Genomic DNA, 14266 nt, shown 5'->3' on the forward strand with positions numbered 1-14266 from the left:
CAGTGCTATGCGGCTGCTTCCTACTAGCTATCTATTTTGCATTTGGTAGTGTATGTAAGTCAATGCCACTCTCTGAGTTATGTTTTATTCGGCGGGAATTTTTAGGACTTCAAGCCCGGGAGGCAGCATCTCAAGTAATCCTGAGAAAACCGCTCCAAGGAGGCGAGGGGGCGGGTTTTGCAACAAAGGGCAGGTAGTCGGGAACATCAAAAGATTATTGTTAATTAAAGAAAACCAGATACCCCAAGTTAAGGAATTAAGCCCATTTCTATGTATGGGAAGATGCAAGAGTCTGGGCTCACTGAAATCATTCCTTTGATATGTATCTCAACTATCTGGGGCCAGTGTCCTGTGTTTTTGAAGGGAGTGGCTGCAGTCTGATGGCTGCTACATGGCAGGTATTCTTTCCTTCCTGAGTTGCCTCAGGGCTCACCAGCTTACCTTCTGGTGGTGGCTACAATCCCCGGTGACTGTGACAGCCTCTGTTTACTGATATGGCAGGAAATAATCAATTTCTCAGTATCAAAATAAAGAATGACTTTTCAGAACCGTAAAAAAAAAAAAAAAAGTAATGTTAGTTTATCATGCTGATGGTAAGAACAATTGCCCCCAATGCGCTCCTGCATAGTGGATCTTCCTTAGAGCAGCGACCAGGCGATCGGATCCTGGCCTCAGTTTACAAAGCGAACGTAGAGGCTGACGCGAACCCTGTGCCCCTGCCGGCCGGCGCGCTCGGAGGCGGGGACTGCCTCCCCACTCCTGGGCGCGCGCGCAGCCGGTGGAGGTGTGACTGGGCAAGGCGCTGGCGGTAACTTCTCTGTGAACGGAGCAACCAAAACGACTTCTCGCAGAGTTGCAGAAGGTGAAAATGCTCCATTAACTAATTCTGCATAAAGTTCCAGTCACCGCGCAAGAGATGTTCCGTCCACCCACTCCTTAGGAGCTTCCCACTCCTTAGAGGAAGAAAGCAACTAAGAGGAAGTTCGAGGATGCCGGTTCTGGGAGGCTGTGGCCATGGCGCAGAGGGCGGCCGGCCCCATGTGGTGGGGCTCCGTGCGGTGCTCCCGGTTCTGGTGCTGGTCCTGAGGCTCACGCTGCTCACCGCAGGTAGGGCAGGAGGGAGAGAAGGAAGGAGGCAGGGAGAGAAGGAAGGAGGCCGGGAGGGAGGAGGCGTGGCTTTCGCTACGCTGTGAGGTCCGAGTCCGGCTGGGGCTAAATATCTTAAAAAGCCCCAACCAACCCTGAACTCTCTATTGTGAAATGCGGATTCATTTACTGATTCAACAGTTGTATACTGACGCCTACTATGTGCGGCGTCGGCACTTGTACGAGCCTGTGAGCACGCGCTCTGATGTTCTTTAAACCTCTGCCTCTCTTGCATCATGCCAGTTGCTGGAACGGAGGGGCGTGAAATAAATTTACTCTGGGACTTCCCTGGCGGTCCAGTGGCTGAGACTCCACGCTTCCACTGCAGGGGGCACGGGTTTGATCCCGGTTGGGGAACTAAGATCCCGCATGCATGCTGCCAAAACAGGAAGTTTATTTCTCACAGTTCTGGAAGCTGGGAAGTCCATGATCAAGGTGCTGACCGATTTGGTTCCTGGTGAGGGACCCCTTCCTGGCTTGTAGATGAACATTTTCTTACTATATCCTCAGGTTTGGAGAGATATCTCATATTTCTCATGTCTCTTATTTTTTATTTTTATTTATTTATTTTTTGGCTGCGTGGCATGTGGGATCTTAATTCCCCGATCAGGGACCAAACCCATGCCCCCTGCAGTGGAAGCACAGAGTCTAAACCACTGGACCGCCAGGAAACTCCCTCTCATGTCTCTTATAAGAGCACTAATCTGATTCATGAGGGCTCACCCTCATGACCTAATTATCTTCCAAAGGCCCCTCCTCCGAATACCATCACACTGGGGATTAGGCCACAACATATGAATTCGGTGGGGACACAAACAGTCCGTAACACATCCCCCAAACACATTTGTGGATTAGAAGCAACATTGCTAAGATGGCAATACTTGCCAAATTGATTTACAGATTCAGTTCAATTCCTGTTAGACACTTAGCTGACTTCTTTGTAGAAATTGATAAACTGATTCTCAAATTCCTCTGAAATTGCAAGGCACCCAGCATAGCCAAAACAATCTTGGAAAAAAAAAAAAAAAAGAACAAAGTTGAAGGATTTTATGTGGATTAATGAGGGGCCATGAACTAAGGTCCTTTGTATCTGAAGACCCCTCCCCCCGCCCCCACAAAAAGGGAAGTTGTTTCCAATTATATGGCAGTGTTTTAGAGCCCCAGGCCTATGTTTCTTCCAAGGGTCTTCCATAACAGAATTCTCATATTGCCCCAGGTTTTCTGGAAGTGGAGATGGCAGGGAGGACTCAGATGGTTTTCCTGAATGAAAATGCGACTATCTTGTGCAAGATCCCTGGTTTCCCACACCTGGACATCAACAGTATGGGTATCACCTGGTTTCGGAAGGCTCAGGTGTCTGAAACAGAGATCAAACTGTTTGAATTTTTTGGAGACCACAAAGTGGCATTCCGACCTGGAGCCAACGTGTCTCCATGGAGGCTGAAGAGGGGGGATGCCTCACTGCAGCTGCCTGGGGTCCAACTGTGGGAAGCAGGAGAGTACCGATGTGAGTTGGTGGTCACTCCTCAGAAGGCACAGGGGAGAGTCTGGCTGGAGGTTGTAGGTGAGTGCCTGAGGGCAGTGCCCTGTGATTCCCATGGTGATGGGGCTTGGGGTGGTGACGTAGATGGGCCGAGTGGAGCAGAGCATGGGCCTAGGAGTCAAATAGACGTGGATTTGAGTCCTGGGCTTCCATGGACTTCTAGACAACTTTGGACAAGTTATTAATCACGCTGAATCTCAATGCCCTTCCCTCTAAACAAATGTAATAGTACTTTTCTAAGAGGATTGATTGTAGGGAAGAGGCTATGAAAAATGCAAGGAAGATGCTTAGAATAGTGTTTGGCCCATTTTAAGTTCGCAGTAAAAGATAGTCAAAGTAATTATATAATTTCCCTGGTGTGTGGACAGTTAGTCTTAAATGAAGAGGTACCTCTGAAAGGTAGCTAGGGAAGGAGAGAGACTGCACTCTGGTTCCCTGGATCTGAATCCTATTCTATCTAACTTTGTTGCTTCCAAACTGAGTGATTGGGTCAGCCATTTAACATTGTTACACGTGAATTTTCCCATGTGCAAATGAATTTTCCCTCATTTTGCATGTGCAAAATGAGGTGATAAGTCATACCTGCCTCATAGTGTTCTGAGGATTACACAAGATCATATACGAAAACGCTCAGCCAGTGCTGTTGTGAGGTAGGTGCTCAGTCAAGATTTATAACAACACTTTTCCCTAAACACGTTTTTGAGCTCCACTTTCTTCTATTATAAATAGGTCAGATACTCTGTGGATGAGCTTGGGGCTGCCATAACAAAACGCCACTGACTGGGTGGCTTAAACAACAGAAATTTATTTTCTCACAATTCTGGAGTCTAGAAGTCTGAGATCAAGGTGACAGCAGGGTTGGTTTCTTCAGAGGCCTCTCTCCTTGGTTTGTAGGTGTTTGTCTTCTCCCTGTGTCTTCACCCCCTCTTCCCTCTGTGTTTGTGTATCCTAATCTCCTCTTCTTATAAAGACATCAGTCATATTAGATGAGGACTCAACCTAATGATCTCATTTAACTTACCAAACTCAATAAAAACCCTACCTTCAAACATAGTCACAGTCTGAGGGACTAGGATTAGGACTTCAACATATGAATTTGGGGGGGGCGTACAATTCAGCCTGTAACTGAGGGGCAGTGTCTGTGAGCCCTCCATAATTGTACTTAAGACTTTGAATGTTTTGTACATACTAATTTTGGTAATGGGCATGTATATTAGAATTCATTTCCTCTGCAACTGACAGAAGGCCTAAAATAAAAGGTATTTTTTTCCAAAAATTAGATACACTTTATTTTTTAGAAGAGTTTTAGATTTACAGAGAAATTGGAAAGATAGTACCGAGTTCCCATATTACTCTTGCCTCTGCACCCCACTTGCCCCATTAGTAGCATCTTGTATTTATGGTATATTTGTTATAATTAATGAACCAATATTGATACATTATTCATTAAAGTCCATAGTTTATTCAGATTTCCTTAGTTTTTTTCCCCCTGATAATTTTCCTTGTTCTGAAGGCTACTTTGAAATTCATATAGCTACTCAAGTTCTCTTTGGGTTTGTATTAGTATGGTATATCTTTCTCAATCCTTTTACTTTTAATCTATTTGGGTCCTCATATTTAAAGTGGGTTTCTTGTAGAAAGCACATGTTTGAGGCTTTTTTTTTATCCACTCTGACAGTCTCTGTCTTATACTTGATGTAGTTAGACCATTCATTTAAAGTGATTGTGTATATAGTTGGACTGATATGTATCGTGTTTGTATCTGTTTTCTATTTGGTGCCCTTTGTTTTTTAAATTTTTTAAATTTAATTTTTCCCCTCTTTTTATGCCTTCACTGGTTTTAATTGAATATTTTATATGATACCATTTTCTCTCTTTTCTCTATATATCAATTATACTTATTTAAAATTTATTTTAATGGTTGTCCTAGAGTTTGCAGTGTACATTTACAACTAATTTAAGTCTGCTTTCAAATAACACTGTATTGCTCCATGGGTAGTACAGGTACTTAATAACAGTATTTCCAGTTCTTCTCTCCCATCTCTTATAACATTACTGTCATTCATTTAACTTTTTCATATGCTATAACCACCCAGTACATTGTTGCTATTATTATTTTGAATGAACACAATGATCTGTTAGATCAGTTAAGCATAAGAAAAATAAATGTTTTATTTTGCCTTCATTTATTCCTTCTCTGACACTCTTCCTTTCTTTTTGTAGATTCTAGTTTCTGACCTATATCATTCTCCGTCTCTCTGAAGAACTTCTTTTAACATGTAGCAAAGCAGGTCTACTGGCGACAGATTTCCTCAGTTTCTGTCTATCTGAGAAAGTATACTTCATTTTTGAAGGGTAATTCTTCTGGATATAGGAGTCTAGATTGGTGGGGTTTTCTTTCTTCGAATACTTTAACTATTTCACTCCACTCTCTTCTTGCTTGCATTTAAGAAGTCCCATGTCATCCTTATCCTTGTTCCTCTATAGGTAAGTTATTTTTTTCCTCTGGCTTCTTTCAAGGTTTTCTCTTTGTTTTTTTGCATTTTGAATATGGTATACTTAGGTATAGATTTTTTTTTTCTTTTTTTGGTATTTTTCTGCTTGGTGTTGTCTGAGCTTCCTGGATCTGTGCTTTGGTGTCTGTCATTAATTTTGGAAAATTCTCAGCCATTATTTTTCAAAATGTTTCTTCTGCTCCTTTCTCTTTTCTTCTTCTGGTATTCCTATTACATATGTTACCTTTTGCAGTCATCGCACAGTTCTTGGATATTCTGGTCCCTTCTGGTTTTTTTCCCCATTCTTTTTTCTCTTTGCATTTCAGTTTGGGAAGTTTCTATTGACATTTTTAAGCTAGCTGATTCTTTCCTTGGCACTGTGAAGTTTACTGATGAGCCCATCAGAGGCATTCTTCATTTCTTTTATAATCTTTCTGATTTCTAGCCTTTCCTTTTGATTCTTTCTTAAAGTTTCCATCTCTCTATTTACATTATCCATCTGTTCTTGCATGTTGTCTGCTTTTTCCATTAGTGCTCTTAACATTTTAATCATTATTTAGAATTCTCTATCTGATAATTCTAAAATCTGTGTCATACGAGAGTCTGGTTCTGAGGCTTGCTTTGTCTTTTCATACTTTTCAGCATGCCTTGTAATTTTTTGTTGAAAATGAGATATTATGTATCAGATAGTAAGAACTGAGGTGAATAGGCTTTTGGTGTGAGAGTCTATGTTGCTTTGGCTAGACGTTAGGCTGTGTTTAGTGTTAATGCTGTACCTGTAGGTGCCAGAGTTTTCCGCCTTCATTGTTTTGTTTTAATTTCCCTATGAACACCTTAAACAGAGCCTGTGTTTAACAGCTCTCTCAGTTGTAATCTACTGTTATCATTCTGGAGCTCTGTTGATGTAGTGGTAAGGTGTTGTGGAGGAGAAGCAGTCTATAATCTTATGGTTAAATCTCATTCTTTGAGTTGCCTGAACCCCTAGGCTGTCTCACCTTCAGAAGTGTTTCTAGGTGAGGCGGGAAGGCTAGAGGGGGCTGGAGTTGGCTAATCATCACTATCCCAGGTCAGGCAAGACTCTGGCAAAGTCTTTTCCCTTGAGAGCATCCTTTATTATGGAGAATACACTGGGTATATTTTTAAATAGTTACTTTTCCTCTCCCCACTGCTCAAAATAGGAGGGAATTTTTCTTGGATCTTCACAGTGACAGCGTGGTGGGATTCTGGGAGGTAAAACTCATGAAAGTGTTGTGGCTCCCCCCTAAGACTGGGCCTTTAGGAGTTTTTTATTCTCAATCTTGTCCACACTTATCCTTTAGCAATTTGTCAGAGTTACTGCTTAAGTGTGTCGACCAGTTTATTACTCCAGTACCTTCTGCTTAAGGTTTTATGATCTCAGCTGTGATTCTCTCAATCTGCCTGTCTTTTTTCAGGGTGGTGGTTTGCCCTGTCACCTCAATTCTCTGATGGATCTAAGAAAAGCTGTGGATTTGCAGTTTGTTCAGCTCAGCTTTTTTTTCCTGTTATGAGGATAGAAGTGATGACTTTAGGTCTTTACATGTCAGAGGGAAGCCAGAAGTCAATAGTGCTTTTAAGAAGGTAGTTTATTTTCCTTTCACAAAAATGTAGCCAACCCAGGGCATGTATGGCAGTTCTGTGATCATCTAGGACCCAGGATCCTTTTGTCTCGTCACTTTGCCATCCTCAACCTGCATTTCCACCTTGTGCTTGGAAATGGCTTCTCCATCTCCAGCCATGACGTGGTATTGCAGCCATTCTGCAGGAAGGAAGAAGTGGAGGGGGAGAAACACTGTTCTTTTCTTTAAGATACCCTTGTTATTTCAGGAGACTTCTTAGAAGTTGCTCTCACTACTTCTGAATACATCCAAACTTCCAGACCCTTAGTTCACATGCCTACACCCAGCTGCAGAGGAGGGTGGGAGAAGTAGCTTTAACTTGGAGGTGTCATTGAAGAATGGAGATTCGCAGCAATTAGCAGTCTCTGCCACAACACTGTTCCAAGGCTTTCCTCAGATTCTCAACGGTGTCTATGACACAGAGGGGCTTAAGAAACTCTGCTTTATAAAATTGTGGTGAATTTCGGGGTCACAGCATATCAGCACCCTGCCAGCACTGGGACCAGCATACCCAGAACATTTAGCCTAGGCAGAATACCATTCAGTTTACTCACCTTTCCTGAAGGCTTGCCATGGGTCTGACATTGGGCTGATAATAAGCAAGTCCCTACCTACCCTCAAGGCATGATTTCTCTCCCCTGGCAGCTCACCCAGTCAGTAGCTTGTTTCTGGAGCAAGCCATGGTGAAAGATAATGAAGACAAACATATTTTGTGTAAGTCAAGTGGATTCTACCCAGAGGATATTAGCATAACGTGGAAAAGGTGGACCCAGAAGGAGCCCCAGTTCCAGGAGATTTCTGAGGACATCATCACTGGCCCCACCATCAAGAATGAGGATGGTACATTTAATATCACTAGCTACTTGAGGCTGAAGCCCTCTCTGGAAGACAATGTGACCATCTACCAGTGTGTGGTATGGCATGTATCCTCACTCATGTGCCAGAGTTTCAACTTCACCCCAATTCTGATAGGTAAGCATCCCCCTAGACATTTCCCCAACTTTTCATCTTGAGAGGAGTATAATATCAACTTTGGTTCCCACACAGTCTAGGGGAATATGGGGGCCAATAGGGAAGGAGAGAAAGCTTGGTCTGGTTTAGCTCAGCCCCAGAGTCAGCGGTCCAGATTAGGTCCTTAAGCCGGGACAGATGGTCTAATAGGTAGAGAGTGGTGATGACCTGGCTTCCAGGGTCATGGCTCTGGTCCTGCTGGTCCAATGCATCTGCCTAGAGCTGAGGGAGGTAAGGAAGGCAGAGGCTAACTAGTGGCCCTGGGGAATGTGGTCAGGGTGTGCCAGATGGGGCTTGGGATGGCCCTGAAGGGAGAGAGAAATTGTTCCTGGAAGTAAGGACTAGGGATTGTGTGGGTGGGTGGTGTGTGCAGGGATGTGTTTAGGATATGTGTGGGGCATGGGGAATATGAAATTGAAATATGCTTTGTGTGTATGGTATAAGGGATTTGTCTGGGTGATATGTATATGTGTTAGTCTGTATGGGCTGCTATTGGGTTGGCCAAAAGGTTCATTCGTTTTTTTCCATAAGATGGCTCTATTAGCACTTAGTTGTCTTTAACTTCATGCAAAACAGTTTTGTTAGATTGTACATGACAGCTGTCATATCAGTGTGCATTTAAAAAAAGACATCAAAATTGGTGAATTTTTGTGTAGCCATTTTAATATTGAAGATGGAAGAAAAAAAGCAACATTTTTGGCATATTATGCTTTATTATTTCAAGAAAAGTAAAAACGCAACCGAAATGCAAAAAAGATTTGTGCAGTGTATGGAGAAGGTGCTGTGACTGATCAAACGTGTCGAAAGTGGTTTGCGAAGTTTCGTGCTGGAGATTTCTTGCCGGACGATGCTCCACAGTCAGGTAGTTGAAGTTGATAGCGATCAAATCAAGATATTAATTGAGAACAATCAACATTATACCACGCGGGAGATAGCCAGCATACTCAAAATATCCAAATCAAGCATTGAAAATCATTTGCACCAGCTTGGTTATGTTCATCTCTTTGATGTTTGGGTTGCACATAAGTTAAGTGAAAAAAACCTTCTTGACCGTATTTCTGCATGCAATTCTCTACTTAAACATAACGAAAATGTTCTGTTTTTAAAACAAATTGTGACGGGCGATGAAAAGTGGGTACTCTATAATAATGTGAAACGGAAGAGATCGTAGGCAAGCGAAATGAACCACCACCAACCACACGAAAGGCCAGTCTTCATCCAAAGAAGGTGATGTGTATATGGTGGGATTGGAAGGGAGTCCTCTATTATGAGCTCCTTCCGGAAAACCAAACGATTAATTCCAACAAGCACTGCTCCCAGTTAGACCAACTGAAAGCAGTACTCAACGAAAAGCGTCCAGGATTAGTCAACAGAAAATACATAATCTTCCATCAGGATAATGTAAGACCGCATGTTTCTTTGATGACCAGGCAAAAACTGTTACAGCTTGGCTGGGAAGTTCTGATTCATCTGCTGTATTCACCAGACATTGCACCTTTGGATTTCCATTTATTTTGGTCTTTACAAAATTCTCTTAATGGAAAAAATTTCAATTCCCTGGAAGACTATAAAAGGCACCTGGAACAGTTCTTTGCTCAAAAAGATAAAAAGTTTTGGGAAGATGGAATTATGAAGTTGCCTGAAAAATGGCAGAAGATAGTGGAACAAAAGGGTGAATACGTTGTTTAATAAGTTCTTGGTGAAAATGAAAAATGTGTCTTTTATTTTTACTTAAAAATCGAAGGCACTTTTTGGCCAACCCAATACAACAAATTGCCACAGACTGGGTCACTTATAAACAACAGAACTTTATTTTTCACAGTTCTGGAGGCTGGAATTCTGAGATTAGTGTGCCGCCATGGCTAAGTGAGAGCCCTTTTCCAGGTTTCAGACTTCTCATGGTGTCCTCACATTGTGGAAGGGGCGAGGGATCTCTCAAGGGCCTCCTTTATAAGGCACTAATCTGACTCATGAGGGCTCCACCCTCATGACCTAAAGCTCCCCAAATCCCCACCTCCTAATACCATCATATTGGGCATTAGGATTTCAACATAAGAATTTTGAGGGGACATAGACATTCAGTCTATAGCAGTATACAAGTGATATAGGGTAGTGTAGTAGTATGGAAGCTTTGAACGTGTGCATGGCATGTGTATATTGTATGTGGTGTTTGATATTGCGGTGTTTTTCTGGCAAGTGCTAAGCAGGCTGTTTGATGTGTGGAGGTGTTAAGTGATAGGATGGAGGACGCAAAGACGCGTGGCAGAAGGTTGGTGGTTCTATCTCTGACAGGGAAGATGACACACAACCACACAGATCCTAGAAGCAGTCGTGTGGTCTCTTTGGCCCCTACCAGTAGGTTTCCTCTTAATGTTCTCCTCTTCTTTCTCTCTGCAGAATCTGAGAAGAAAACTGACTCGTGGATTGTTTGGTTGTGTATTGGATTGATCTTTACTGTACTGATCTTAGTAATTTTATTTTTATATTTTTTTCTTTGGAAAAGGTAAGAGGCTGCAAAGCAAAATTTAGACTTATGTTTTGGAGTAGGCTCTGGGAGTTCAGAACTCACGGCCAATGCATGGTGTTGGGGAGTTCTCAGGGTTGATGCCGGGATATTCTAAGTGTATTTATGGTGTGTGGCTTTTTCTGATGTGTTGGGGAGGAACTGTCTCACTTGGTCTCCATGTGGTGGCCTGGGACTCTGGGGAGACGCATTGTAAAGCCCCTCTGCCTTCTCATAATAAAGTCTCACTGTAAATCAAACCTGACCTCATTGTTCACACCAGGCCTGTGAATGATGTGGGCTGTACTAGTGTTCTCACATATAGAATCCATAGCTCAGAGAGGGGAATTCCTTCCCCCAGTTGCTCATATTTTTTTAATAGCTCAATGAGATAACTTACCACCCAGATTTTACTGGTTTAACCAAGAACTTCTAACCCTAGTGAGGGTGTTTCCAAACTAAAACATGTTTCCAAACATGTTTATCCCTCTGGCCCACATAGCAAATAAAATAACTCAAGCTGTTGTTGAGACCAGTGTAAATGTGTTGGTTAAATGGTTCTAGGTAATAAAATTGCCTCCAGTTATTTATGAGCCTGCCAAGGCAGAATATGTGCAATAGCTAATATATCTCATTATAAATGCTTTAGGAAAAGCAGAACAATCCATTAATCAAGAAAAAAGGCTGTTTGTCTAAAGTTGGCCAACTGATTCATAGAGCCTGCTGGAGGGTGAGAGACACTGGAATCAGAGCCTGCTACAGGATGAGAGACCCTGGAAGCTGGAGCTAGTTGCTCTAGTGGAGGCCAGTCTAGATCTGATGACAGCCACCAGACATGTAAGCAAATCTAGCTAAGATCATCAGCACCAACAGAACCAACTCTCAAATGCATGAGAAATACTTATTTTTTCTTTTTCTTTTTCTTTTTTTTCGGGCGTGGGCTGTGTCACGGCATGTGGGATCTTAGTTTTCCTGGCCAGGGATCGAACCCGTGTCCCCTACGGTGGAAGCGTGGAGTCGTAACCACTGGAGCACCAGGGAAGTCCCTTTTTTTTTCTTTCTTTCTTTCTCTTTTTGAGAAATACTTATTTTTTCAAAGCCACTGTGTTTTAGGGTGGCTTGTTACGTATCAAAAGCCAACTGATACAGCTCCCCAGGAAGTTGAATTTTGACCCAAAAGTGTGGTTGCCATGGAGATGTGCTGCTGAGATCCCCTCCAAGACAGAGCCTGCTATGAAGAGTGTACTTAGCCACCATGTTCCAGCTATGGCATCTCCGGGATCTGCTGTAGCTTTTGAGCTTATGCCATGCTCTCCTGGCCAGCCAATGGCTGATCAAGGCAGGAATCTTTGGAGCTCCCTGTTGGGGTGGCTGAGATTTTCTTGGAGTTGCACTGTCACCTGACGCTCTTGCTAGGCAATCGTCCTTTCTTCCTCCCTTCACAGGTATCAGACCTATGTCAAAGTTTCAGTCAGAACTGTAGTTATTTACTTCCCTCTGGTTTACCCTGGAGTATCTTCTCTTCCCCAATAATAATGGCATTATGGGAAAAACTGGAGTTGATCAAATGAAGAGTACGCAGAGGCAGGGCTGCGTAATAAATTGTGTAGTGTATCACTGCTTCACTCATTGGCATCAGTGCCTGGAAGGACCTAAGTATGGGGGAAGGACAGAAGTTCACACTCCTGTACCCAGGTTGGCCAGTCTAGGTAGCCTGCCTTTCACATCACTCCAGAGTTGGCCCAGCCCAGAGTGGAAATAGAGTAGCGTGTAGGTAGATGAAGATGTACAATGCCCCAATCAGGTGGTCCTGGCACAGAGGATGCCAGTAATCTAGATTCTAATGCAACAAACCCACTCTTTGGAACTCAGTTCTGACCTTAATCCCATTGTTCGGCCTTTCCGCAACTCCTTTCAAGTTGGAACAGATCTGTTGTTCTTCAGGCCTGCCCCAGTCTAGGGTCAGCAGCATTCATGTCTTCTTCCCCCAAGTCTTCTGCATGTCTTGGTACAATAGGGTGTCTGACACTGGACCTGGGGAGACCTCAGAGGTGAGCCCAGAGATGTGTGGGGATCCAGGGCTACTCCCTGCAGCAAGCTCCCTAGGAAAGTTCTCCCTAAAAGAAGATGTTGGAGAGGAACTCAAGAGCAGGACAGAGCTGGGAGGATGCTACCTGAGGAGAATGGGTTCCATAGAAGCTGGGTGAGTCCTTCCCAGCAGAAAGGCTGGAGGTCCACCTTAGTGGGCCACATGTGGGCCATGCGGTGACTGGCTGGAGATGCCAAATCCAGAGGCATTAGGCCTGAGCAGGTTTCCAGTATGGCTAGTGGGCTAGTTTTTCCAGACTAGCAATTCAGTTTCACTACTGAAGAGGGTGGCTTGGCTTCCCTCCTCTCTTGAACTCAGGACTTAGGCCCAGGACACATGTCACAACACCTGGTGTGAGTTGGGGACAGACAGGAGTGGCAGATGTGCCCCATTAGTCTGCATTGCCACCTGACTGGCTGTGGGGAAGGTAGCCTGGAAGGTAGGGACCCCAGTCCATTTGCAAGAAGGCGGAAGATGGAGGGTTCATCATGCACTGGGTGGGAGAAAGTGTTGGTGAGGTCCTGTAATAGGGAAGAACCTTTGTATTCCATTACAAGTTAATCACTAAAGGGATGTTGCCTATAAGCTTAAATTATACATAATGGCCCGTCCCTGGGAACCCTGCTTCCCACGTGATGAGCATTAAGCTAAAATACCTTTGTTTAGCTCAAAGGAAACATCCTGACCAGGCCCACCTGTGAATGACTGCAGCAAGGAAGAAATTAACACATCCTCTCTGGAGGCTGACCGGAACCAGGGCATGTTTGACTTTACCCCCTCCCCTTTTAGTATAAAAGAAGCCTGAATTCTGACTCATGCAAGATGGTTCTTAGGGGCACAAGCGCACCACCTTCTCCATCTGCTGGCTTTATGAATAAAGTCGCTGTTCTTTGCCTCAACAACTCGTCTCTTGATTTATTGGCCTGGCATGCGGCGAGCAGTACAAGCTTGGATTCAGTTAACAGTCCCTCTGGCTCCCTTGGTGTTTTGGACGTGATCTAGGCTGTCACTTATCATAGCTGAGTCTGTGTCAGTCTCAAATCTGGGACCTTCCTGAGTTATGCTTTCCCTTCCTGTTCTTGGTCTAGAGACATGACAGTTGAGAGCAAGGTGGCACCCCTAGAAAAAGGTGGCACTCAGGAAATTGGGACTGTGCAGCAGGGGGAAGGGAGCAGGGCTGTGGTTTGAGACAGACTCGGGTTCAAATCTTGGGCCTGCCACTTACTAGCTGTGAGATGTTAGCAAGTTAACACCAAGTCTGATCCCGATTCCTCATCTGCAAACCCAGAGAACAGTGCCTCTGTCAGCACTGGACCACAGTGACATGAGCTACATCCTTGGGATCTGGAGAGCCAGTTCTGCACACAGGGTGTGGACGAGCTTGGACTGCTCCATCTGCTCTCATGTGACGCCCAATGCTGTCCTGGAGGTGGAATATCAGAAACAAAATTCTCACAAAAGTTCCTGCTGGGCTGAGTGGAGCTCAGGGAAGTTCCCTTGTCTAGTTTAGACAAGTGCCTTAAAAAGGGGGTGCCCCCACATGGTGGGAGCACTACCAGTGGACAAGAACATCCGGTGGAGGGTGTCAAGGAAGGGCTGGTCCAGCTGTCCCTCCATGCCTGGAACTTTCCAGCTCCTCCCTGAGCTAAGCCTAAAGGCTAGGGGTCTCAGAGCTGAAAGCCTAGGACCAGTGGTTCTGAGTTTTGGGGATCAAGTAGGTCTTGTCTGTGGTCAGCAGGTGGCGCTGAGCCCTCAGTTCTGCCGGTTCACTGTCACCAGCTGTTTAAGGTGCATGAGGGAGTGGAGGAAGGTTACTCTGGATGGTCCCCAGAGAAGGTGCTG

The 14266-nt window shown here is 44.2% G+C and overlaps 1 protein-coding gene across 3 annotated transcripts; it reads left to right on the forward strand.

Annotated features, from left to right (window-relative positions):
* The first annotated feature begins 763 nt into the window (after positions 1-763).
* NCR3LG1 (natural killer cell cytotoxicity receptor 3 ligand 1) lies at positions 764-13326 on the forward strand. 3 transcript variants are annotated; one of them, XR_014267920.1, is made up of 6 exons: positions 764-1107; positions 2363-2710; positions 7467-7793; positions 10230-10335; positions 10985-11172; positions 13091-13326. XR_014267920.1 is itself a non-coding variant. In XM_082476560.1 (5 exons), the coding sequence occupies exons 1-5, from the start codon at positions 990-992 to the stop codon at positions 13107-13109; spliced, it is 918 nt and encodes a 305-aa protein (XP_082332686.1). In that variant the 5' UTR covers positions 764-989; the 3' UTR covers positions 13110-13326. The 3 variants fall into 3 exon arrangements, 2 of the variants coding, with proteins under 2 accessions (XP_082332686.1, XP_082332685.1); XM_082476560.1 differs by lacking the exon at positions 10985-11172; XM_082476559.1 differs by lacking the exon at positions 13091-13326 and having other exon boundaries at positions 10985-12219.
* Positions 13327-14266: the final 940 nt, after the last annotated feature.

The sequence above is a fragment of the Balaenoptera physalus genome (genome assembly GCF_965194825.1).
Source record: "Balaenoptera physalus genome assembly, chromosome: 10".
Taxonomy (NCBI): Eukaryota; Metazoa; Chordata; class Mammalia; order Artiodactyla; family Balaenopteridae; genus Balaenoptera; species Balaenoptera physalus.